Genomic DNA, 26,077 nt, shown 5'->3' with positions numbered 1-26,077 from the left:
AACCGGGAACTTAGCAACCAAGCCACCAATGCCACACTGAGGACTGTTCTCTTGGTGTATTTGACTTGGTCATTAGAAGTTAGATCTGAAAACAGACTGTGTCACATAAGGATTGAACCCACAACCTCCAGTATTCCAACCAGATATCTACACTCTGAGCTATTTGACAGGTCATATCAGAGCATGTCAAAAGAGAGTAGAAAACGTCATTGGATAATATCCAGAGAAAAAGTCATCGTGCAATATGTCGAAAAATCTGATGTTTCTTTTTTAAACACACTATAATATCACTTTTTTTGACATACTATACTGTGACTTTCCATATACTGTATATACTATGAGTTCTTTTCTGAATAATATCCAATGACTTTTTTTTCGACTTACTATACTTTTACTTTTTTGTACTCTTTTTGGACATGTTATGATATGACCTGTGAAATAGCTCAGTGTGGTAGATGTCTGGTTTGAATACTGGAGGTTGTGGGTTAAATCCTTATGTGACACAGTCTGTTTAGTTTAGTATAGCATGTTGAAAAAAAGTTATAATACGGTATATTTAAAAAAGTCAAAATAAAGTATGTTTAAAAAAGTCATAATATAGTTCGAACAATAACCTATGGTTGTTAGACTGAACATTTTTGGACATACTTTACTATGACTTTTTTTGGTGAAATCTTTCGACATACTATGGCCGTGATAAAGTGTCGGTATTTGACGCCGGACTGTGTATATATATATGTAAATATATATATATATATATATATATGCTGATCATCACATCTTGAAGAACACAGCACAGATTGTTAAACAACCTGCTGGGTTTGACTCGTGTTTACTTTAATGACAGTGAAAATTATTCATCAATATAAAAGTGTGAAGTGTAAAAAACAACAGGTTTTACATGAAAACTGGAGCTGGAGCCTGTCAGAGAATAAAGATTTCCTTTCTTGGTGTAAATGAAGATGATACTCAGAGTAGCAGAAGTGTTATAAATACCTTTTTGTTACTGATGTGAAGCCGTCACCATGTTCAGTAACTGATGACGGACGGAGCCGTTGAATGTGTTGATCTGTTGTGAGTTTGTTCACATCAGTCTGGTGATACTGAAATATGTCTATTTTTGTCAATAATTCCCATGTTCACACTCGTGTATCAAAGCCTGATATCACTTCTCCATCGTTGCACTTTTACTTTTAATACTTTAAGTACATTTTTGATGAGAAAACTCCAATATTTTGTTTATTTAAATAACATTTAGAATGCAGGCTTATTTGGTTATTACCACTTTACTTCAGTTAAATGATCTGAATATTCCTCCTTTAATTGGGATGTGTTGACTGTAATAAAATGTGTTTTTCAGCCTCGTCAAATCAAAGTGAAATTACGTGATAATGTTTTTAAATATTCAGCCGCTGCAGCTTAATAACATAAAACATTCACAAAGTGAACTCATCTCAAACATTCTGCTTTTATAAAGCTTCATAGCAAAAAAAAAAAAAAATGTTCTTTGTTTTTTCATCATATTTAAAAGTCACACCGTCACATGTTGCCATGACAACGTCCAATCTGCCGGGGGCGGGGCTTAAGGATTGCATCGAGCGTCCGTCCTTACCGTCCAACACCGTGGTCCATTCACATATCTCAAGTCAGTCCTACGCTGGCTTCCCTGGTTTACAGGGACACGCGTCCTCACAGTGCTGGTCCTGGTTTACAGGGACATGCGTCCTCACAGTGCTGGTCTAATCAGATCAGCTGACTGGATTAAGGCAGTCAGACGGTGACTGTCGTCCACATGTGAAGTGACATAAACAGAATAATATAAAAACCAGTCAAACTAATGTGATCTGTTAGAATACGGAGACAGAAACCTGCTCAGGACTGAAGGCTCATTTAAAATATTCTGTCGTCAGTTTGGGGTCACTCGCGAATGAGGAAGTGACATCGTACTTTTGGGGGTTAGTCGTGAACCTGGCCTCAGCGTGAACCCGTCACATGTCTTCGTACAGCAGCATGCCGTTGAAGATGGTGAGCGGCTCCACGGAGTGGGCCAGTTTGCCCATCACCAGGTCGATGCAGACCGTGTCCCGGGTCTGCAGGGGCAGGATGATGTTGAAGACAGCCAGAGATCCCGGAGTGGTTTTGGCCTCGGCCACGGGGTTGTTCTCCAGGCCTTCGGGCTGGTAGCCTCCGGAGTCCACCCGCGCCATGCCATAGTTGGACTTGGACAGAACCGCCTCGATCTTCTCGTTCCTGTGACCCGTCAGGATGGCGCTGAAGAAGTAATGTCCGTCGACGGGAGCGGTGAAAATACCTGAAGGTGACAGATGTGTGTGATCAACGCCAGGAAACATTTAAAGTAAATATTTGAGTGAGATGTGAAAGACGCGTAATCTTAATCATCCTAAACAGCCGTCATGTTGGCATCAGTGACGTGGTTCTGGATTGGTTCATCTCAACACTTGAAGATGCCTCCTCCTCTCACACTCCTCTATTTTGTGGGGTCCCCTCAGGCTCTATATTGGGTCCCCTTTTATTCACTGTTTACATGCTTTCCCTGTGGGCAAATCATGCGTAGACACGGCATTGAGTTCAACTGCTATGTCGATGACACGCAACTGTACGTCCCTTTAAAGCCTGGTACCACCGATGTGGTGACCAAAACTAGGTGTTGACTGAACTGTCATTTGATGCTCAGGTGACTAAAGCTTTGTCTATACTCGTGTGAGACACCGTGGGCCTCCGTAGACGGCATACGCACTACAAGCATGCACAGAGGTGTTTGTGCTCAACGCCTTGTTCGTTGCAGTATGCTCCGAACATACAAACTAAATATTTTCGGTGGATAAGCAAGAAGTCAACGAGTGGTACCGGAAAGGAGAGCAGGTTGCCTGGCAACAGTAGTAAACACTAAACACTGACGTACCGCCAAACATTGCATCTGTGTACTGTAATTATTACTGTCGATTACAAGTAGGGATGCTAATTTTGAAAAAGATTTTATTTTGTATCTATATGATTTAATTATGAATTATATGATTTAATTTTGTAGTTATTTTATTTTATTTTGTATTTATATGATTTTATTTTGATTTATATGATTTTATTTTGTATTTACATTATTTATTTTGTATGTATATGATTTAATTTGTATTTATATGATTTTATTGTGATTAATATGATTTTATTTTGTACTTATATTTAATTTGTATTTATAATATTTAATTTGTATTTATATGATTTTATTTTATATTTATATTATTTATGTTATGTTTATATGATTACATTTTTAATTATATGATTTTATTATATATTTATATTATTAATTTTGTGTTTATATGATTTTATTTTGATTTATATGATTTTATTTTGTATTTATATTATTTAATTTGTATTTATATGATTTATTTTGTATTTATATGATTTTATTTTGTTTAGATCTTAAGTTCTGGATGTTAATTACTTTAATCATGTTTGTATTGTTAAGCACTTTGTAACCTTGTTTTGAAAGATGCTTTATATATAAAGTTATTATTATTATCAGTCCCACTCACTGAGAGCAGGTGAGACGTTTTCAGAACCATTATTTCAACATCACAACTTAATTAGTTCAACGGAGAACAAACAGCTGCTTCCGGTCAGACCAGTTCAACATGTGGACGGGAGAAGCCGGGGATCGAACCCCCGGCCCCCGACCCCCCCATGTTCACCTGTTCTGGCGTCGTAGAAGTCTCCTTCATTGACGAAGATCTTGTCAAAGACGATGGTTCCGGCTCTCTCCATGGGAACCGTGAGAGCAGCGGAGAACGACAGTCTGGGTACGTGAGCGTCGGCGCCGGACAGACCTGATAACACAACAGATTACGTTCAGATTACAGCGAACTGAAGTGATGTTTCAGCCTGTTTACTGCTGTGAATCCTTTAAAACAACGTACCTGTTTCACCTTTGGGACCTGTAGAAGAACAGAGCAGCTGTTAGAGATCACAATGAGCAGATACCTCCACGTTTTTATAACCTCAATCTGGCTCTTCCTCTATAATATCAGGATATATAAATATGTGAAATATCAGTCGTACCGGGCAGACCGCGTAATCCACTTTCACCCGGTCGTCCTGGAGGTCCGAGAGGCCCTCGTGGACCCAGCGGCCCGTTAAAGCCTCTCTCTCCTTGGGGTCCTGGGGGTCCAGGCAGGCCTGTGTAATAATGTGAATTTAATAAACATTCATTCAGTGTAACACATCCTACGTGGAGTCCGTTGGGTCTCCAGTGGATTTAAATAAAGCCGTGTGTGTTGTTGAACATGGAGCGAGTGAGTATGAGGCTGAAGCTGGCAGACATTAAGAGGTTAAAAAGATTCATGGATCCACACAGAATGCAGCTGTTACCCATAATGCCTTCTGTTTGTTAATATCACAAAGTTCATGAGTGACGGGGAACCGTTGTGGCGGTACTGAGTCAGAAGACTGAAAAACAGTTCCCATCCACATAATAATATAAAATAAAATGCCTTCTTAATAATAATAATGAACAAATGCCTCTTCAATAATGAACAAATGCCTCTATATTAACAAACAATTAAGGAAACTGAAATATTGGTTTGTGTTTTTCCTTTTACCCTCCTTTAAAGTTTTCCCAAATAAAATACACTAAAAGAAATGGGTATAAAGGGTTTCATTGAAAATCAACAAATGAATAGAATACAAAAATACAGCCTGCAGGCGTTAGGCTATTGTAAGGCAAGCCAGATCGTTGCACAAATAGTACCTAAACGTCCCAGTGCAGGTAACCCAATTGGTTGGCACTTAACTTGTTTCCCCAACTAGGAGAGTCAACACTCTCAACAAACAAAACACAAAGATCACAGAATCCCAAAAGGGCCCAAAACAGACCAGAGTTTCTGGTAAAGCTGATAACACATGTTGCATTGAGTGAAGGAGAGATCAGAATGACACTGGGTGTGCAGTTTCCCTCCTCTTTTAAGCCCTACAGAAAGGGCGTCGTTACACCCTGATTGGCCAAGAGGGGAATGCACCAAGCTGCTCTCAACTATCATTTAAGAGCCAGTCCCCACACCCTGCGCAACAGGTGAACTGAATAACCCTCTAATCACTCAGCAACTCAACCAAAAAAACACCAGGGAAAAGGGAAACAACAGCAAGCACCAGAGAATTGGCAGCTGCCACACTCCCTCCCCCATATAATAAACACCGCCTCCAAGGTCCTTTAGACAGTTGTTTACCTTTAATACAATGTCACAAAAAAAACATAAATTCATCCTTATCACTAGTGTCACTGTCCAGAAAAATGCGCATGACCGCCTCTCTCTCCTGAGCCTCCACTTCAACAGAGGTTGGGCGACACTCCTTCAAATCACACACATTAACCACCCTTAGATCCTTTCCGGTGTCCTCACGCACAATCCTGTAATTCACAGGGCCTACCTGCTCAACAATGCGGTACGGACCAATCCATCGTGGGGCCAGTTTAGCTGTGTAATTTTTGGAAGCCTTGGAGATGGGATGGGCTTTCATCCAGACCCTATCCTTCATTTCATATGTGACATGTCGCCTGTTTTTGTTGTAGGTATGAGCCTGTTTCCTTTTTGCCTGTGCCAGATTGGACTCTACCAGAGCTTGGACATTTTTCAGCGCACGTGGGACCTGAGAAGAGGGCTCAAAAGCTCTGGCAAAAGGTCCCTTCAAAGATCCTCTAAGCAGCAACTCAGCTGGGGAAAAGCCGGTGGCTTCATTGACTGCGGAGTTCAGGGCAAAACGCAACTCCGGTATGAAACGATCCCAACTCTTATGCTTCTCTCCAACATACGAAGCTATCATGCTTTTTAGTGAGCGGTTAATACGCTCAGTCATGTTAGTCTGTGGATGATAGGCAGTTGTGAGTTTATGGACAACCCCCCAGCTATCACACAACTCTTTGAAAACCTCTGATGTGAACTGAGGTCCCCGATCTGATAAGACATGTTTTGGGACACCCCAACGTGTAAAGATGTCCTTCCGCAGACATTTGCTGATTGTGGAAGCAGTAGCATTACGTAAAGGAAACAACTCAACCCAACGACTATAATAATCTACCACAACAAGTAATTGGGTGTTTCCCAGGGAACTACGAGGCAGAGGGCCCATGAGGTCCAAACCAAGCATTTCCCATGGCTCCGTTACCTTTGTCTGCTGGAGCAAGCCAGCAGGCTTCCTGGACTCAGGTTTATATTTCTGACAAATAGTACAAGATCTTACATATTCTGCGACATCTGTCCATATTTTCGGCCAGTATGCAACTTCACGAATCCTTTGCTGGGTCTTATATCGTCCAAAATGACCACTCAAAGGGTTATCGTGGTATGCATGCAAGACGACTGGACGAAGTGACTGTGGAACATATACCTGGTATAGGTCACCACGGTCAAGATGTTTGGTTTTCCTGTAAACCGTATCCTCCAAAATGACAAAACCGGAGTCTGCTTCACCGCCAGGTTTGTCATCAGTGAGCAGTGCCTGATATATTTTCTGGATGTCTGGATCACTCCTCTGGGCTTTCCAGACATCCTCATCAGTCAGAGGAAAAGGTACAAACTTCTCACCCCGTGTCAGGGAACGAGTGTACAATGCAAGGGAGGCCGGACCAGTGGCCCGCGACAGAGCATCCGGTGCGTTGTTCAACTTACCCTTACGATATTCAATCGTAAAAGAAAATTCCTGCAGACGCAGTGCCCAGCGTATAAGCCTGGAGCTAGCTTTATTGGTGTTAAAGACCCACAACAACGAAGAGTGGTCAGTGACAACAACGAAAGGTTTCCCTTCCAGATAGTGTCTCCATTTCTCCAGACTCCACACCACAGCCAGACATTCCCGTTCTGTCGTGGAGTAATTTTGCTCTGACCTTGTTAGAGAGCGGCTGCCATAAGCGATAACCTCTTCTCTAGAGGAAGTGTTCGATCTCTGAGCCAAAACTGCCCCTAGACCCGTAGAACTTGCATCGGTGTAGACGACAAATGTGTTACACATATCAGGGTGACCAAGGACAGGAGGAGAGGTCAGATGGTCTTTAAGACATTGAAATGCCTTCTGACACTCCTCTGACCACTTAAACACGACTCCTTTCTTTTTCAGCGCATTCAGGGGCTCCGCAATCATTGAAAAGTTAGGGACATAACGGTGGTACCATCCAGCCAGACCCAAAAACCTTTGAACTTCCTTGAGGTTTCTAGGCACAGGGTAGTCACAAAGTGCTTCTGTCTTTGCTGGATCTGCCTGCACTCCCTCCTTGCTCACTACATGACCCAGGAATTTAAGCTCGGGACAACAGAAGTGGCATTTCTTAATATTGAGTGTAAGGCCAGCCTGCTGGAGGCAATCAAACACTCGCTGGACGTCATGAAAGTGATTCTGGACGTCTTTGGAATAGATTATGATGTCATCCAAGTACACCATACAGCACTCTCCTAGGCAGCTCCTCAGCACTTGAGTCATTAGCCTTTGGAAGGTAGCTGGAGCTCCCTTCAAGCCGAAAGGCATAACCCGAAAATGGAATAATCCAAAACATGTGACGAATGCCGTGAGGTGCTGGCTTTCTGGGTCCATTTCTACCTGCCAATAACCACTGTTGAGATCTAAGGTGGTGAACACAGCTGAACTTGCCAGAGATTCAAGTATCTCAGAAATCGTTGGTAGAGGATAGGCATCTCCCTCGCTACGTTCATTAACACGGCGGAGATCAACACAAAATCGGGGTGTTCCACCATCTTTTCTAGGCACCACTACAATCGGGGATGCCCATGGTGAATGGGAAGGTACAATGATACCCTGTTGAAGCATCTCTTCGATCTGCTCCTTAACCATCTTCCGCTTTTGTAGGGGTAATCGATAGGGGCGCTGGGTAACCACAACATCACTGTTTAATTTGATTTTATGTTTCAGCACAGAGGTACGGCCTAAAGTGGTGGTGCAGACCCGCGGGTTGTTTAGCAAGAGTTGGTACAATTTCTCAGCCTCCCTCCCTGTTAAACCACTGTCTGCAACAGCAGTATGGAGCAGACTGGGTAAGTCATCACCTTTAGGAATACAAGCTAGGTTACACCAGTCATCACTAACGGCAGGCAAGAGCGGTAATGTAGGTGGTAAGGTAGTATACAAAGCAACACTGCTCACACTCAGAACACCCCAACCATCGCTAGGGCACAGGACAGGCTGGAAAGGGAAAACCCTGGTGGTGTCATCACCAGCAAAAGAGTATACCTTGTCCCGGACGTTGACCTGGAGCCCACTCATGCTCATAAAATCTAAACCAAGAACTAATGGATACACCAACACATCTGCATCCAGTACTGCGGTAGGTACGAACCAACTGTTACCATGCATGCTGAACTCCAGCACTTTACATCCAATAGGATTTGCTTGCTGGCCATTCGCAAGATACATTGGTCCACCCTGCCATGATACAAGGGACTCATTGGGGCCTTTGATCTTATTCCACAGACTCACATGCAATAAAGTGTAAGTAGCACCTGTGTCCACAAGCGCTTTCCCATGACGCTGACGTACCGTGATGGGCACAACCAACTGTTTTAGACTAGTGGGCGGGTGAGATGGAGATCCCACCACACTAGTAGACTTTTGCTTCTGGCGGTTCTTGGCTGCAGGCTGACTAGCAACAGTAGCCATGGAACCTTTTTTACTGGACTCTGAAGTCTGTTTTGACTCTGACTTTTGCTGTCCACTGTATTTTAAGCTACCTGGGAAGACATGAAACTGAGGGCAGAACCCTGGTGCATGCTCACCATGGCAACACCAACACAAAACCATTTCAGGTCTCTTTATAACCTTCTTTTCAGTTGTACCATTAGCTTTGTGAGATTCGTTCAGAGTTCTCCTGTACCTTTTCTGGTTTTCATAATCTACTTCTATTTGACTCCCAATGCGGATCATCTCATCTATGGAGGTAACCCGACCACGGAGCTGACATGCCAGAAAGGGATTCATAGCCTTCAATATTCTTTTTAAAATCTCATCATCTGTGGCCGAAGAGTGCCAACGTTTGATAAGTGCTTGAAAGGAGAAAACAAAGTCTCGTAGTGACTCATTTCTTCCTTGCACCCTGGTTCGAATCTGTTCTTCCAGAACATCAACATAGTCCTCGGGAAGAAAAGATGATAGGAAAGCTCTCTGAAATTCCTCCCATGAATGGATTTTCTCCCTAACAGTCTCCCACCAATCACGTGCAGAACCATGCAATACACTTCTCATGGTCGCTAGGATCTCACCATGGGTAAGTGGTTTCAGAGACAGGAAGTCACTGCATCTTTGCAAATACACCAAAGGATCTTTCTCATCCTGAGGCCCGCCATAGCAAGGGAAAAACATCTTAATTGGAAGTTTGCCATCAGTCACTCTACAACCATCATCCTGGAAAATTTCACCCTTAGGAGCAGCAGCTCCTGAGCAATCTGAAGGAACTCCCACAGGTGCGGAGGTAGGCAACAAAACCACATTTTTAACAACTGGAGAAACAGGATATGTGTGTGCTTGAGACGAAACTGCAACAGGTGTGACTGCTTCTTTAAGGACCCATTCCTCTCGCTTATGTATTGAATTGACCTGAGAATTGAGTGCACACTGTTGACGCACAAGAGACTCAAGGGTAGCCTGCACTGAACCCATCTGCTGTTGCAATGTACGCACCTCGGTCACCAGAAGTTGTACATCCTTGTTTTCAGTGACCGCGGATGTAATGGAGGTCATCAAGTTTTGACGGTCAGTAATCAGGGACTCTTGGAACTCAGACTGTGTTTGTTGTGCATTCCACTGAATGGCATTTATGCACTTTGAACCAAAATCCCTTACTTCTGCGAGCAAATGGTTACTTGCTTTCTCCACCACATTTGTTATGCGAGTAGTACACATTTTTAGAGCTTTATCGATGGGTATGCCCTTTGAAATGTTTGACAGCCACTCACGCTGCCAATCCACTGTATTTTTAAACACAAGTTTCATCGACTCTACAGCATTAGCAAAAATGACTAAATCCGAATCTGAGTGTTCCTGGGTGGGAGGAGCTACAGGAACTGGGGATGAAGGCGGAAGTAATAAGCCCTCTAAAGCCAAAAGAGGATGAGTGTCCACAGACAATTGTGGTTCTACTGGAGCATCTACCCATCCCTCTTCATCATCATCATCATCCAGTAAGTGCACCTCCTTCCCAACTACAGGCATATCCAAGCTAACATTTAGAGAAAGCTCGGATTCCAATTCCGCAAGCGACGGTTCAAATGCGGTCATTGTAATGTCTGGATCTTCCCAAGACATGATGGATAGTCACTAGTAATTATTTGGACTAATAGTCAAGCCACACTCCAAATACACATTTCAGAAATATACACTCAAATACACTTGCTAAATAGATATCAGAAGATGGGACACAAAACTAAATCTCTTTATTGAAAGATTATGCTTTGTGTTATGTGTCCCTTCGTGGTTGCCAATTATGTGGCGGTACTGAGTCAGAAGACTGAAAAACAGTTCCCATCCACATAATAATATAAAATAAAATGCCTTCTTAATAATAATAATGAACAAATGCCTCTTCAATAATGAACAAATGCCTCTATATTAACAAACAATTAAGGAAACTGAAATATTGGTTTTGTTTTTCCTTTTACCCTCCTTTAAAGTTTTCCCAAATAAAATACACTAAAAGAAATGGGTATAAAGGGTTTCATTGAAAATCAACAAATGAATAGAATACAAAAATACAGCCTGCAGGCGTTAGGCTATTGTAAGGCAAGCCAGATCGTTGCACAAATAGTACCTAAACATCCCAGTGCAGGTAACCCAATTGGTTGGCACTTAACTTGTTTCCCCAACTAGGAGAGTCAACACTCTCAACAAACAAAACACAAAGATCACAGAATCCCAAAAGGGCCCAAAACAGACCAGAGTTTCTGGTAAAGCTGATAACACATGTTGCATTGAGTGAAGGAGAGATCAGAATGACCCTGGGTGTGCAGTTTCCCTCCTCTTTTAAGCCCTACAGAAAGGGCGTCGTTACACCCTGATTGGCCAAGAGGGGAATGCACCAAGCTGCTCTCAACTATCATTTAAGAGCCAGTCCCCACACCCTGCGCAACAGGTGAACTGAATAACCCTCTAATCACTCAGCAACTCAACCAAAAAAACACCAGGGAAAAGGGAAACAACAGCAAACACCAGAGAATTGGCAGCTGCCACACCGTGTTAGCATGTTACCACACAGCTAAGAGTTTATTTTATTATTAGAAAACAGAGTTAGAACAGTTGATTGTGATTGGCTGAGCCGTATTTATACGGAGGACAGAACCTGCCAAAACCAAAAATAAATTAATAAATAAAGAAATGACTCGATAAATAAATAAATATGCCATTAAAAGTAGCAAAAAAAATATTAAAAACAAATACAATTTAATAAAAGGTGACATTTGTATCTATTAACCTTTGTATATTTATCTAATCTTCTGTTTAATTTCCACTTTTATTTATTCATGTGTTTATTTTAATGAAATTTTAAATTTATTCATTTATTTTTATTTATGTGTTTATTTATTATTCATTTCATTTTTATTTTTAAATGTATTTATTTATGTGTTAAAGCATTTATTTATTTATTCATGCATGCTTTTCCCTTTGCATTTCCCCCCTTATTTATTTATTCATTTGTTTATTTATTCATTTATTTATTTATTTACTTATTTATTCATTTATTTATGCATGATTTTCCCTTTGCATTTCCCCCCTTATTTATTTGTTTATTTATTCATTTAATTATTCATTTATTTATTTATTTGTTTATTTATTCATTTAATTATTCATTTATTTATTTATTCATTCATTTGTTTATTTATTCATTTATTTATTTATTTATGCATGATTTGCCCTTTGCATTTCACCCTTATTTATTTCCCTAAACTTATTTATCTCTGTATTCTTTTCTTATTTACATTTATTCATACTTTTCATAAAAAAAGCAAATTAAAACAGAAATATCAATTTATGTCACAGTTAATCAATTAATGAATAGCTACATTTATTTTATATTATTTTTGCAAATTTTATTATATTTATTTATTTCTGCATGATCTTCCCTGTGCATTTCATCCTTTATTTATTTCCCCAAACGTATTTATCTCTGCATTCTTTTCTTTATACATTGATTCATATATTTGTAAGAGTAAATAAATAAAATAATTGATACAAAGGTAAATAAATAAAAAAAACAAATTAAAACAGAAATATCAATTTATGTCACATTTTATCAATTAATTAATGACTGCATTTATTTTTTTATATTATTTTTGCTAATTTTAATGGCATATTTATTTATATGTTGAGTAATTTATTTATTTATTCATTTATTTTTCGTCCTTTTCCGTCCTCCATTATTATTATTATTATTATTATTATCATTATTATTATTATTATTATTATAAATAGCATCACTGCACCAAAATCACCTATTGTTTAAAATGTTTGATTTACTGGTTGGTTGGAAGAGATGGACAGAACAGAGGAGGAGGAGAAAGGACAGATTATATTATTATAATACATTCTCTGTAAGTGTATATTATTATGTATATATTATTATTATTATTGCTGTATGTTGATATTGATCATGAGACGTTGTCATTAAATGTCTGTGTTGGTGTTACTGTTCGTTCTAGTGTTGGTTTTGTTGATTATTTGCTGATTAGTTAACATCCAACTTTTAAATCAGACAGACTTGGAGTTTTTGGTATTTATAACACACACACACACATATATATATATATATATATACATATATATATATATATATATATGTATAGTTATAACAACACATCCTCCCCTGGCTTTGCAGTTAGTGAGTTAACATAAACGGCTACAGATCCAAACCTCCGTTGAGCAGCACGGTTCCTACAAAACAGAACAATACGACATCAACACGCCGTCTTTCATTTGATTTCTCACGTATTTAGAAAACTTCAGAAGACATTTGACTGTGTTTCTCAGCTGCTTCAGCACCTTTACAGCACCTTTATACTTCAGGTTCAATAACTAAGACGCAGTTTGACCCTCTGCGGTGTGAACGCGTTACCCGAGGAGCTGCACCTGAACAATAAATCAGACACGTGATTGGCTCACCTGTTTATCAATCTATCGAAAACCAGATCACTGAAAATATGAAGCATTTACACTGTAAGTATTTAGATCACAATGAGCACGTTGGTGACCGAGACAAGGTCAACGTGTCTCTGAGTCAAACAACAAGAAATTACAATACATTTATAATTAAACTTTAATTAATACTGTTGAGAGAAAACTTCATGATCTTATTTATAATTATTTTAGAACTGAGCCGAAGCAGCTGAGAAAAAATGTAATAAAGTAAACTTGATTTAAAGCTTCAGAAAAACTGATCAGTGTTCACGTTGTTTCTCTGTACTGAACCATCACTGAGGCCGAGGAAGACAGTAGAATAGAATAGAATAGAACAGAGTAGATCAGAGTAGAGTCCAGCTCACCGGTCAGGTCGCGCTCAGAGGAACTCTGCAGGTCTTTGAGGACCTGGTTCAGGCTGGAGTTCAGGTTCTTCATCCTGCCGTAGACGTCGTCCTGGTTCTTCTGGACGACGTCCAGGATTCCTCCGTGATGGACCACTGACTCATTGAGACCAGAGACACACGTCCACAAACTGGACACGTGTCGGTTCAGTCCTGGACACACGGAGGACACAATAACGTAAACATCATAGTGTTCATGGACAGTCAGCTGATCGGGGCCTCAATGGTAAAATGACTTGTATTTATGAAGCTGAGGCGTTTTTTGGACGCGTACCTTCCTTGATCTTGACGATGGAGTCGGAGACACCGTCCAGCCTCCCGCAGACTCCCTCCAGCTTGGACAGCCTTTTCTCCAGCCCGTCTCCGGACCTCTTGCAGTCTCCCATCTCCACCAGGAGCGTGCCCTCGAACCGCCGGACGTCCCGGTCCATCCCGTCCAGACGGTCGCGGCTCTCCTCGATGTGCTCCGTCACCTCCTGCTGGATCTTGTCCAGCTCGGAGATGATCTTATCTTTGGTGTTTCCTGTCGGGGGATCAGAGGACGATGAGAAGCGTTAGCTCAGAGAGAGAGAGAGAGAGAGGTGCGGTAAGTAATGGACGTAAAGATGCGTCGGCATTGAACGAGCCGGGCTCACCAAGGTCGGTGATGACGCTGCCGTGTTTCTGCACCGTGTGTTCGAGCCCCTTCAGGGTGTCGTTGATGGAGCTGAAGGTGAGGATGACCCCGGACAGTTCGCCCTGCAGCGTCTTCAGCTGGTTGTTGTTGATGGAGCCTCCGATCACACTGTGGCCGTCTAAAGGCTTCTCAGCATCCAACCCAGGCCCGCGTCCACCGGTACCACCAGAGCCACCAGAACCACCACCTAGTGGGGGTGTAGTTTGCGTACAATCACAGTTTCAAATCATGTATTTTCCTGCATTAATATGAATCTTGATGTAAATGTGTTATCTTTATAAACAGGTTAGCAACAGTAACTATGGGACGGGGCGGGGTTTAGTGAGCAACCATCTGATTGGTTGAACTGACCTGTGGGCGTGTCCGGGCTGGTCTTACATTGGCCGGTGCACCTCCGGACGTCGTCTCGCAGCAGATGGACTTCGTCCTCCAGCTGCGAACATGTCTGGAAGCAGCCCGGGTCCCCCCCCGAGTCCAGTCTGACCTGGAGTCTGTTGATGTGGCTCTGCATGCGCCCCAGTGCATCCTGGGAGTGATTCTTCAGCCGCCGCAGCTCGTCCTCCACCTTCCCGCACAGCTCGCAGTCCTGGCCCAGCGTCTCCACCTCCGTCACGATGCGGTTGAAGTGCTCGCCGTGGTCCCCGGTCAGCGCCTTGATCTTACGCACATCGTGGCTCAGGTCCCCGACCTGGGTGACGATTCACACGTTAATATCTCAAAATGATCACATCAAACACCGACTGCTTCACATGCACGACGTATTCCCCCGTTATTAGAAACAAAGAAATTTCCTTTTTTCTGTGTGTATTAGCAGTTCCCTCCTACAGCGATACTTTGATTCCCTTCAGAACTCGTAGATTATAGAGAATCTATATCTCACCTTGTCGTGCAGAGAGTCTCCGGACACCGACAGGTCTTTGATTCGAGTGTTAAAGTGTCGAATCTGATCCTCGTTGGCGACCACCCTCCACTCCAGAGATTTCTCCGTGGTACTCTCTGTTTCTCCTCCCGTCCCAGGTAATCCTCCTCCTGTAGACCCTCCTCCTGTAGACCCTCCTCTACCTCCTCCGGTAGATCCTCCACCTGTAGATCCTCCTGTAGACCCTCCTCCTGTGGACCCTCCACCTGTAGATCCTCCTCCTGTTGATCCTCCTCCTGTAGACCCTCCTCTACCTCCTCCGGTAGATCCTCCACCTGTAGATCCTCCTGTAGATCCTCCTGTAGACCCTCCTGTTGATCCTCCACCTATGGATCCTCCTCCTTCAGATCCTTCTGTTGATCCTCCTCCTCCTCCTCCTCCTCCTCCTGCTCCCCACCTTCCTCCTCCATCTCCCCAGTCAACGCCTCCTCCTCTTCCTCCGCCTCCTTCAGCCCCTCCACAGCGGCACTCCTCCTGCCTCCGGCTCAAGACGGACGTGTTGTTTTCCAGCTTCGACAGCCTCTTACCGTGGTCGCCCACCCTGTCCTTCACCAGCCCCACGTCCAGCTCCACGTCAGCGATCCTGAAGGCCTGGTCGTCAAACCGGTCCAGGAACACGGTCCTCAGGTCCCCCAGCTCTCGGTGGAAGTAGTCCTTCAGGTCGTTCTCCAGGTACGAGCAGCTCTGCTCGGTCCGTTGCACCGTGCTGTTGATCCGCCGCTCCAGGTCCTTCAGCCGGTAGTCCAGTCTATCCTCCGTCACCGCGAAGTCCCTCCCGCCTCCCCCGATTCCTCCACCGCCGCCACCAAACCCTCCTCCTCTGTTGCCGCCTCCTCCGCTGAGCTCCCTGTCCAGACGGTTCTGCAGGACATCAAAGTTCTCGGAGGCGGAGCTGATCTTGCGCTCGGCATCAGTGACGCGGTTTTGGAGGTCACTGACGGTGTCGCAGCATCCGTTCAAACGCATCACGTCCCGTCGCAGCCCGTCCAGGCCCTGCCGATACCGAACGTCCATGGCGTTTAGCTGCTTCTCCAGAGCTCGAATGCTCTCCCTGTCCTCCTGCTGCTGTCTGCGCAGATCCTCCACGCCGGCCTGGAAACACACAACCGACCGGTTTCACTTTAGCTGCACTCGTTATCTTTTATTTTATTTCTGCTACTCAGAAGCCGTCGTGTTATTATGGATGAATGGCTCATTAAAGGAGGTCAATGTGATACCTGACAGGAGGAGCAGGACAGCGACACCCTCCTCTCCAGCTCCCTCAGGATCTCCTCCTTCAGCGTATTCAGTCCTCCTTCAGGCAGACCTCCATCCAGGTCGTTCCCCTTCCCGTTCACCAGGTGATTGTTGATGCTGACCAGCGTTTTATCATGAGCCTGTTGGAGGAGAGACGCATCAGCTACAGCTCCAGTAAAGTTTTGTGATCAGGTCCTATCTTACACACAGCAGCACACACAGCAGCACACACAGTGGCACACAGCGGCACACACAGCGGCACACACAGCAGCACACACATCAGCACACAGCGGCACACACAGCTGCACACACAGCTGCACACACAGCTGCACACACAGTGGCACACAGCAGCACACACAGCAACACATACAGCGGCACACACAGTAGCAGACACAGCGGCAGACAGCAGCACACAGCGGCACACAGTGGCACACAAAGCGGCACACACAGCGGCACATACAGCGGCACACACAGCGGCACACACAGCGGCACACACAGCGGCACATACAGTACACAGCGGCACACAGCGACGCACACAGCGGCACACACAGCAGCACACAGGGGCAGACACAGCAACAGACAGCAGCACACAGCGGCACACAGCGGCACACACAGCGGCACACACAGCAGCACACACAGCAGCACATACAGTACACAGCGACACACAGCGACGCACACAGCGGCACACACAGCGGCACACAGCGGCACACAGCGGCACACACAGCAGCACACACAGCGGCACATACAGTACACAGCGGCACACAGCGACGCACACAGCGGCACACACAGCGGCACACAGGGGCAGACACAGCAACACACTCAGCGGTACAGACAGCGGCACACACAGCAACACACACAGCAGCACACAGAAGCACACACAGCAGCACACAGCGGCACACACAGTGGCACACACAGTGGCACACACAGCGGCAGCGACTGACCTGCGTGCGGTTGTCCAGCTGGTCCAGTTTGGTCTGAATGCTGTGAATTGTCTCTTTAATCTCCGGCTGAGCTGCATCCGCGGGGTTTCTTCCTCCTGAAGAGCCTCCTCCTCCTCCTCCACTGAAGCCAGGCCTGTTGCCCTCCTGCTGAAAGTGTTCGTTCACGCTGGACTGAAGGTCCTGGAGGTTCTTGGTCAGACTCTGGATCTTCTCCTCAAGCTGCCTCATCTTCTCGTTCTCAGCTCGTCCTCCTGGAAGAAAACAGGAAGCAGCAACGTCAGAGCTCCAATCACATGGAGACGAAGGCAGGCCTCATATGGCAAGACGTTTAAACATTTAATAGCTAGACAGGATATTAGTTAGAGATATTTGCAACATAATTTTGCCTAGTCAAAACTCTATAAATAGGGGGTGAAATACAAAGGGAAAATCATACATAAATAAATAAATAAATAAACACATAAATTAATAGATACATTTAAAATTTTTTTAAATAAATTCAAACAAAAATGCAAAAATAAATAAATAAATACAAAATAAATGCAAAAATAAATAAATAAATACAAAAAAAATGCAAAAATTAATGAACAAATTTAAAAGTGTAATTAAACAGGAGAGTAAATAAATAAGGGAATTAATACAAAGGTAAATAAATTTAAAAAAGCAAATAAAACAGAGATATCAATTTATGTCACATTATGTTTGCTACTTTTAATGGCATATTTATTTATTTACCTTCGTATTAATTCCCTTATTTATTGACTCTTAAAAATGTATGAATGAAAAAAAAATACAGAGAAAATAATAATTTGGGGGAAATAAATAGGGGATGAAATGCCAAGGGAAAATCAAGCATAAATAAATAAATGCATATACATTTAAAAAATGAATATAAAATAAATAACAAATAAATGCAAAAATTAATTAATTAATAGAAAAAAAATGCAAAAATAAATAAACAAATTTAAAAGTGGAAATTAAACAGAAAAGTAAATAAATAAGGGAATTAATAGAAAGGTAAATACATTTTAAAAAGGAAATTAAAACAGAAATATGTCATTTAAAAGTGTCATATAAATAAATAAATATAAATGAGAATCCACTCACCGCTGTGTCCTCCACTCTGTCCAGTTCCAGAACTGCCTCCTCCCAGACCTCCTCTTCCTCCCAGACCTCCTCCTCCTCCTCCCAGACCTCCTCCTCCTCCTCCCAGACCTCCTCCTCCCATACCTCCTCCTCCTCCCCAACCTCCTCCTCCTGCCTGTCCCGGTCTGGGCTGAGGTCTGGTGGTGGAAATCTGGGTTCCCGATCCCCCAACCGGACCGTGGTTGCAGTCCTCTCCACTGTAACCATGGCAACACTTCCACTCCATGTCCGTCACCATCTTGTAGGCCACTTTGTAGCGCGGCTTCATGTAGGTCCGGTAGCTGCAGAGACAGGACAGACAGCCGATGACTGAACAGAACAGAAGAGGTCAAAGTTCAACAGGAACTGGAGCCGGACCGGGTTACGGTTCCATCCGGACCTGAGACCAGATTCTGATGAGTTAATGAGGGTCGCAGCGACAGACCCAGTTAATCCGGTTATAGCTTCACTCAACTGAGCCAATCAGACGGATCGATTCTCTGGTCAAAGCAAAGTAGCTCCACACAGCTCGGCCATGTTTGGATCCACTTACAGCTGTTTTTATTATTATATTATTAAAACCGGGTACCGTTCATATAGAGGACGCAACCTGCCAAAATAAAAAATAAATGAATAATTAAATAAATGACTTGATAAATAACTAACTATGTCAGTAAGTATCGAAAATAACATTAAAAATTAATGCAGTCATTAATTCATTTTTAAATTTGTGACAAAAATTCATGCTTCTGTTTTAATTCCCTTATTTATTAACTCTTCTGTTTAATTTCTCTTTTTGTATTTTTTTATTTATTTTTTTATTTATTTATTATTTTATTTATTTACCTTTGTATAAATTCCCTTATTTATTGAGTCTTACAAATGTATGAATGAAAAAAAATACAGAGATAAATAATTTTGGGGAAATAAATAAGGGGTAAAATGCTAAGGGAAAATTAATAAATAAATAAAGCTTAAACACATAAATGAATACATGCATTTAAAAATACATGTAAAATAAATAAAAAATTAATTAATTAATACAAAATAAATACAAAACTAAATGAGTGAATAACAAAAATGCTAAATTAAATACACAGAAATTAAAGAGAATAACAAAATAAATGCAAAAACTATATGCAAAATAAATAAATATAAAACAATTGTAAAAATAAATACATAAATAAATAAATACAAAGGTAAATAAAGAAAAAAGAAAATGAAAATAGAAATATCAATTTATGTCACATTTTATCAATTAATTAATGACTACATTTATTATTAATATTATTTTTGTATTTATTTATTAATACATTTCTGCATTTATTAATTATTTATTTTATATTTACTTTTAAATGTTTGTTTTTATTTATCTATTAAGTATTTATTTATTCATGTATTTGTAAAAGTAAATAAATTAGGGAATTAATACAAAGGTAAATACATTTTAAAAAAAGCTAATTAAAACAGAAATATCAATTAATTTCACATTTTATCAATTAAAATATTATTGGATACAGAACGGATGTGACGTCACATTACTCAGACTACAACAATAAAAGCGGTAACTTCTTTTTCTACCTCCACATAGACTCAGATGAAGCAGATATATCCATTCTGGCTTTAAAACATATATTTAAAAATCTTAATTTAAAAATGTGTGTGTGTGTATATATATATATATATATGTATATATATATATATAAAATATAATATGTGTAAAGTGTACTCACGCCACCACCCTGCTGCACTGTCCGCTCCCCCAGCTGCAGGGATGATAATCAGGCTTCACGTAGGTTTCCACTCCGTCCTCGACCACACAGCTCACTGTCTTCGTCACCACGAACGCACACCAGTTCCTGTTCAACACACACACACACACACACACACACACACACACACACACACAGATCCATTAAACAGAGGCTGTTTGCTCCAGTGGATGAATGTCGACCAATCAGATGTTTCAGTTTCTCTCTGACTTCCTGTTGCAGCCCGTCAGTCTGAGCTCACAGTGACGGCTGATGAACCTTCATCGATCACAGCTTCCTGATGCTTCCTGTATGTTCTAGTTTTTCTCTCTCGGTCAGCTGCAGCTCCGCAGCTTTAATGACAAACATCTGTTTGGGTTGAGTGAGGTCAGAACTGAGCACGTGCAGATGTTCTCGGGTGGTTTAAGGAACCAGCTGATGACTGCAGGACTAAACAAACAGTGTCTTTAAACGCAGCGTAAAAACCTTGCAACATTTCACACTGATCTCCTACTACTGAAAGACTTTTATTTTGAAACTGCAGCGCTTCTCCCAAGTTTTATTTTGAAGTCTGCAGTCGGCCGTGTTGCCTGATTGAAAACAGATGAAGCTACGATCAGATGAAAACCTGAACGCTGCACACAGCGACCCCCAAACATCTGCAGACCCTCTGAACACACTGGAGGACTCCGTGCAAACCAGAGACACATTTCTGCCTTTTGTATTTGTAACTGGTTTTAGGTTGTAGCGGCCCAGTTTTAAAGCCAGAGTGTAGATCGTGGTATCGTATGAAACTAGAAAACCTAAAGAATGTATTTGTAACAACTGTGTCATACTGGCTTGTAATGAAGGAAGTTAAATAATGCTCCGAATTTATGCTAAATTTTGGCGAGGAAAAGCTGTCATGGCTGTTTTCAAAGGAGTCCCTTGACCTCTGACCTCTAGATATGTAAATGTGTGAGGGCTTTTGTTAAAAAAAATCAGAAAAATGCTTGAAAAAATGTCGGAAAAAAGTCAGATTTTATTTTAAAAATGTCCGAAAAATATCCAAAAAATCTTAAAAAATAAAATAAATAAAAAAGTCCCAAAAAAAGTCAGAAAAATTTCCAAATTGTTTTTAAAAGTCAGAAAAATGTTTAAAAATGTAAAAAAAAGAAAAGTCTGAATAATGTCCAATAAAAACTTTGAAAAATATCTGAAAAAAGTCAGAAAAATACTAGCTTGTCATGAAGGAGGTTAAATAACGCTCCGAACTTACACTAAATTTTGGCGAGGAAAAACTAGTATGGCCATTTCCAAAGGGGTCCCTTGACCTCTGACCTCCAGATGTGTGAACGTAAATGGGTTCTATGGGTACCCACGAGTCTCCCCTTTACAGACATGCCCACTTTATGATAATCACATGCAGTTTGGGGCAAGTCATAGTCAAGTCAGCACACTGACACACTGACAGCTGTTGTTGTCTGTTGGGCTGCAGTTTGCCATGTTATGATTGGAGCATATTGTTTTATGCTAAATGCAGTACCTGTGAGGGTTTCTGGATCAATATCTGTCATTGATTTGTGTTGTTAATTGATTTACAATAATAAATATATACATACATTTACATAAAGCAGCATATTTGTCCACTCCCATGTTGATAAGAGGATTAAATACTGGACTAATCTCCCTTTAAGGTACATTTTAGTGTATAAACACACATGCAACGACACACTCATTGTCTCATGATGATGATGATGATGATGATGATGAATGCGTCTCTGTTGGTTCAGCAGCAGTCAGACTGCGTCTCTTTGTGCTCAAATTCAATAAGTGTTGATTTAGTTTTTTGTTTTTTTCTGGACTCCAGAACAACAAGCAGGAATTTAACTTCTGCTGCTGCAGAGACAAACACACTGTAAGAGTTTAACGTCCTCAGTCTCACAGCAGTGCTTTTATACAGTTCAAGCCTGTATTAACAACACTTTTTACTTTACAGGGGGCAAGAAGGACACTCAGATTTTCTCATCAAAGTTGGTGATTTTGTTCCGTCAACTAAAATTAAACGTCAAATAAACTCAATCAGCTCAGTGATTCAGTCTGAAAGTCCTGCTGCACATCTGCACCAGCCACTACTGTTGACTTCTCCACAGGACAGAGGTTATGATGTTACTGACCGACAGATAACTAAACAAATATAGAAGGCACTTTGTTTGCATTCACTCTGAATAAAGAAGTCATCTGGATCAGAATGGAGTCGAGTTTTCTTTGTGTAAAAATATAAAAACCCTCTCATACAGAGACGTCCACACACTGTCCAACACAACTGTAATTCCAGCTTAAAAAGACAAACTGTGAGTACACAGTGTAACTCCGTGCCCCCCCGAGGATAAAGAACATGATATAATGTCGAAGGCATGAGTGACATCAGACACAGAAACCAAACCCAGACTAAATATTTACTGCAGATCTACAGTTAACACGGAGACACGAGGAAACATCCCAGAGAGCCTGAGACACACGTTTAGATGTCTGAATCTAAATATCTTCTCTGTTTCATCATGGCTGGGCTTAAAATACCGACGTAAATTAAGTCAAATACGTAGGTAGACAACATAAAATAAGTACGGAAAACGTGTCACAAACGCCATGGTTGAAAGTCCTGTGTTTGTTGGACCCGTCCACCTTCCGTCCTACCATATTTTTATTCTTAGTCACAAACTCTGAGCGGAGCTATGGAGGACAGAACGTGCCAAAATAAAAAAATAAATGAATAAATAAATAAACAAATACGCCATTAAAAGTAACAAAAATAATATAAAAATAAATGTAGTCATTCATTAATTGATAAAATGTGACATAAATGGATATTTCTGTTTTAATTTGCTTTTTCATGTTTACCTTTATATCAATCAATGTATAAAGAAATTAAAACAGAGATAAATAAGTTTGGGGAAATAAACAGGGGGTGAAATGCAAAGGGAAAATCATGCATAAATAAATAAATATATTTAAAAATAACTAAAAAAAAAAGAAAAGAAATGCAAAAAGTAAATAAATGGATGTATAAATAATACAAAATAAATGCAAAGAAATATGCAAAATAAATAAATATATAGATTTGTAAAAATAAATACATGAATAAATACATTAATACAAAGGTAAATAAATAAAAAAGCAAATTAAAACAGAAATATCAATTTATGTAACATTTTATCAATTAATTCATGACTATATTTATTTTTTATATTATTTTTGTATTTATTTATTTAGTTTTGCAAATATTTTTTTATTTATTTTCTATTTACTTTTAAACGTGTATTTATTTATGTGTTTAAGCATTTATTTATTCATGCAATTGTAAGAGTAAATAAATAAGGGAATTAATACAAAGGTAAATAAATAAAACAAATAAAATAAAACAGAAATACACACACATTTATCAAATTCATTTTTAGTATTATTTTAGCTACTTTTAATGGCATATTTATTTATTTGTTTATTTATCGAGTCATTTATTTTTTATTTTGGCAGGTTCTGTCCACCGTAACTGGCATATTCACACAAATGCGTTTATATTGCAGTCGGTACAGACTACATGGCGTGAAAAGACAAACGCCAAATGCAAGAACGGCATTCTTCTTCTTGCGTGTGAAATTACTTTAGTGATAGCGGTCCGTCTCTCCTCTGTAACTCAGTCTGTCATCAAGCGTCTCTTTCATCGGTCTCTAGGTCTTAAATATTTCTGTTGGTGCGTTAAACGGTGGCGTGTATGAGTGAGCGTCAATATTATGACAGCCAATCAGAGAGCAGCATTCTGTGTAGAAATGATGATGTAGAAAAACATCAAAAACATTTCTGATTTTTAATCTTCACACTGCAGAGAAAATAAAACTCCTTAAAGCCTCAAACCAGTCCATAGAGAAAACGAGAGATTTTACACAAATAAACACACACACACACACACACACACACACACACTCACACACTCACACACACACTCAGTGATGTCACTCTCCCTACAGGAAATGAGTCATTCGGGCGTTTGTTTCAATCTGCTTCTGATGACATCACAGCTGCTTCACTGCCAAACTCTGTGTGTGTGTGTGTGTGTGTGTGTGTGTGTGTGCGTGTGTGCGCGTGTGTGTGTGTGTGTGACTTCTTGTAGCTCTGTTTCTATGAGTTGGTCCACGTTTTGTTTACCACGGGATCAACTGACTTTACTATGTTTCAGAGGCTGAAGCAGGATCAGTTCTAAAGCTAGAGTGAAGATCCTGGTATCGTCTGAAACTAGAACACCTGATGAATCCATCGGTACCAACCATGTCAGACTAGCATGTAGCGAAGGAGGTAAAATAACACTCCAAATGTACACTAATTTCTGCAGTCCATGTGGTAAAGAGGAGGAGCCGGGGATCGAACTGACAACCCTGTGATTAGAGGACGACCCGCTCTACCCACCGAGACACAGCTGCTCCAGACAGCTCTCTACCCAAAGTCAACTCTATCTATACAGAGCCAACATCACCAATCACAACTTTACCTAAGTGTGCTGACTTGACTATGACTTGCCCCAAACTGCATGTGATGATCATAAAGTGGGCATGTCTGTAAAGGGGAGACTCGTGGGTACCCATAGAACCCATTTACATTCACTGATCTGGAGGTCAGAGGTCAAGGGACCCCTTTGAAAATGACCATGACAGTTTTTTCTTGCCAACATGTAGTGTCAGTTTGGAGCGTTATTCAACCTCCTTCATGACCAGCTAGTCTGACAGGGTTGGAATCGATGGATTCATCAGGTTCTCTAGTTTACTATGATACCAGTATCTTCACTCTAGCTTTGAAACTGAGCCGCTACATCCTCTGAAAGATCGGCGGCCTGTCGGATTTTTAAGAGGTTAATTAGAGTCGTGTTAATGTGTTAAAGACATTAGTGGCGTTAGCGAGTTATTATCACGTTAACTTTGACAGCTCTAGTTTTTACACAAAACAACATTTCACAAATGATTCAGATACTGAGAGCAACAAAACTACACATCACACTGTCCCGCCAAAATAAAACACTGATACCACTAATAAAACATCTGGACTCACTCTCTCCAACATCTAAATGGATCTTTACACACACACACTCACACACGCACACACACACACACACACACACACACACACACATTATGTAACATCAGTGAACTATTTAATCTGTCAACATGTGTCTGAGGCTGAGATGATCAGTAGTCAAGTTTCCATCAAAATAAAACAGGACTCAACAGTCTGTTAGGAGAACTCTCCTCAGCTGAACCACCACTGAAATAATATAATACATAATATATAATACATAATATAATAACCAGAACTAGTCGTCTTAACGACAAGTTCTCAAACCCTGCCAGGTCCCAGCACACTCATTTATTTATTTATCTTTAATTCATTCCTTATTATTACCACCTAGTTATTATTATTATTATTATTATTATTATAATTATGATGATTATTATTATTATTATTTATTTAAGAGTTTATTACTAGAATTATTATGACTATTATTTCATCCTGTTGTTGGTTTGTTTATGTTGGTTTGTTTGTTTGTGTGTTTCTCTCCTGTTCTTATCGTTGTTGTTCTACCTGTAAAGTCACGGCTGTTTTGTTTTGCACAAATAAAAAGAAAAGAAAGGATGAAAAACAAATTAAAAAAAAGAAAAACAAATAAAACATAACTGAAGGCTGAGTATAATATCTATAACCAGCTGGTCGGTGCCATTAAAGCACCATAGAAGAAGAAAAGGAAGAAGAAGAAGAAGAGGAACCAGCATCATCATCTGAGTGCTCCGTTACTATGGGAACGGAGCACAGAGGTGTGTGATGTC

At 40.9% G+C, this 26,077-nt stretch overlaps 1 protein-coding gene across 4 annotated transcripts in view; it reads right to left on the bottom strand.

Moving 5' to 3' along the window:
• Positions 1-816: 816 nt before the first annotated feature.
• Positions 817-26,077, bottom strand: part of LOC119476958 (EMILIN-1-like) — a 26,209-nt gene continuing 948 nt past the window's right edge. Inside the window, exons 2-16 of one of the 4 annotated variants that reach the window (XM_037750673.1) lie at positions 20,211-20,336; positions 18,460-18,779; positions 17,353-17,603; positions 16,393-16,551; positions 15,375-16,267; positions 15,137-15,308; positions 14,608-14,944; positions 14,216-14,443; positions 13,855-14,103; positions 13,542-13,733; positions 12,913-12,933; positions 4,075-4,191; positions 3,933-3,950; positions 3,708-3,842; positions 817-2,311 (exon numbers count right to left, since the gene is read on the bottom strand). In XM_037750673.1, the coding sequence (XP_037606601.1) occupies positions 1,989-2,311; positions 3,708-3,842; positions 3,933-3,950; positions 4,075-4,191; positions 12,913-12,933; positions 13,542-13,733; positions 13,855-14,103; positions 14,216-14,443; positions 14,608-14,944; positions 15,137-15,308; positions 15,375-16,267; positions 16,393-16,551; positions 17,353-17,603; positions 18,460-18,779; positions 20,211-20,336 (3,541 nt within the window). In that variant the 3' untranslated portion in view covers positions 817-1,988. Of the gene's footprint in view, positions 2,312-3,707; positions 3,843-3,932; positions 3,951-4,074; positions 4,192-12,912; positions 12,934-13,541; positions 13,734-13,854; positions 14,104-14,215; positions 14,444-14,607; positions 14,945-15,136; positions 16,268-16,392; positions 16,552-17,352; positions 17,604-18,459; positions 18,780-20,210; positions 20,337-26,077 lie in introns of all 4 variants that reach the window. The other 3 variants (XM_037750652.1, XM_037750682.1, XM_037750662.1) reach the window with 3 other exon arrangements.

The sequence above is a fragment of the Sebastes umbrosus genome, chromosome 2 (genome assembly GCF_015220745.1).
Source record: "Sebastes umbrosus isolate fSebUmb1 chromosome 2, fSebUmb1.pri, whole genome shotgun sequence".
Classification (NCBI taxonomy): domain Eukaryota; kingdom Metazoa; phylum Chordata; class Actinopteri; order Perciformes; family Sebastidae; genus Sebastes; species Sebastes umbrosus.
Note: the sequence above shows the minus strand (reverse complement) of the source record. Positions and strands in the feature narration are given on the sequence as shown.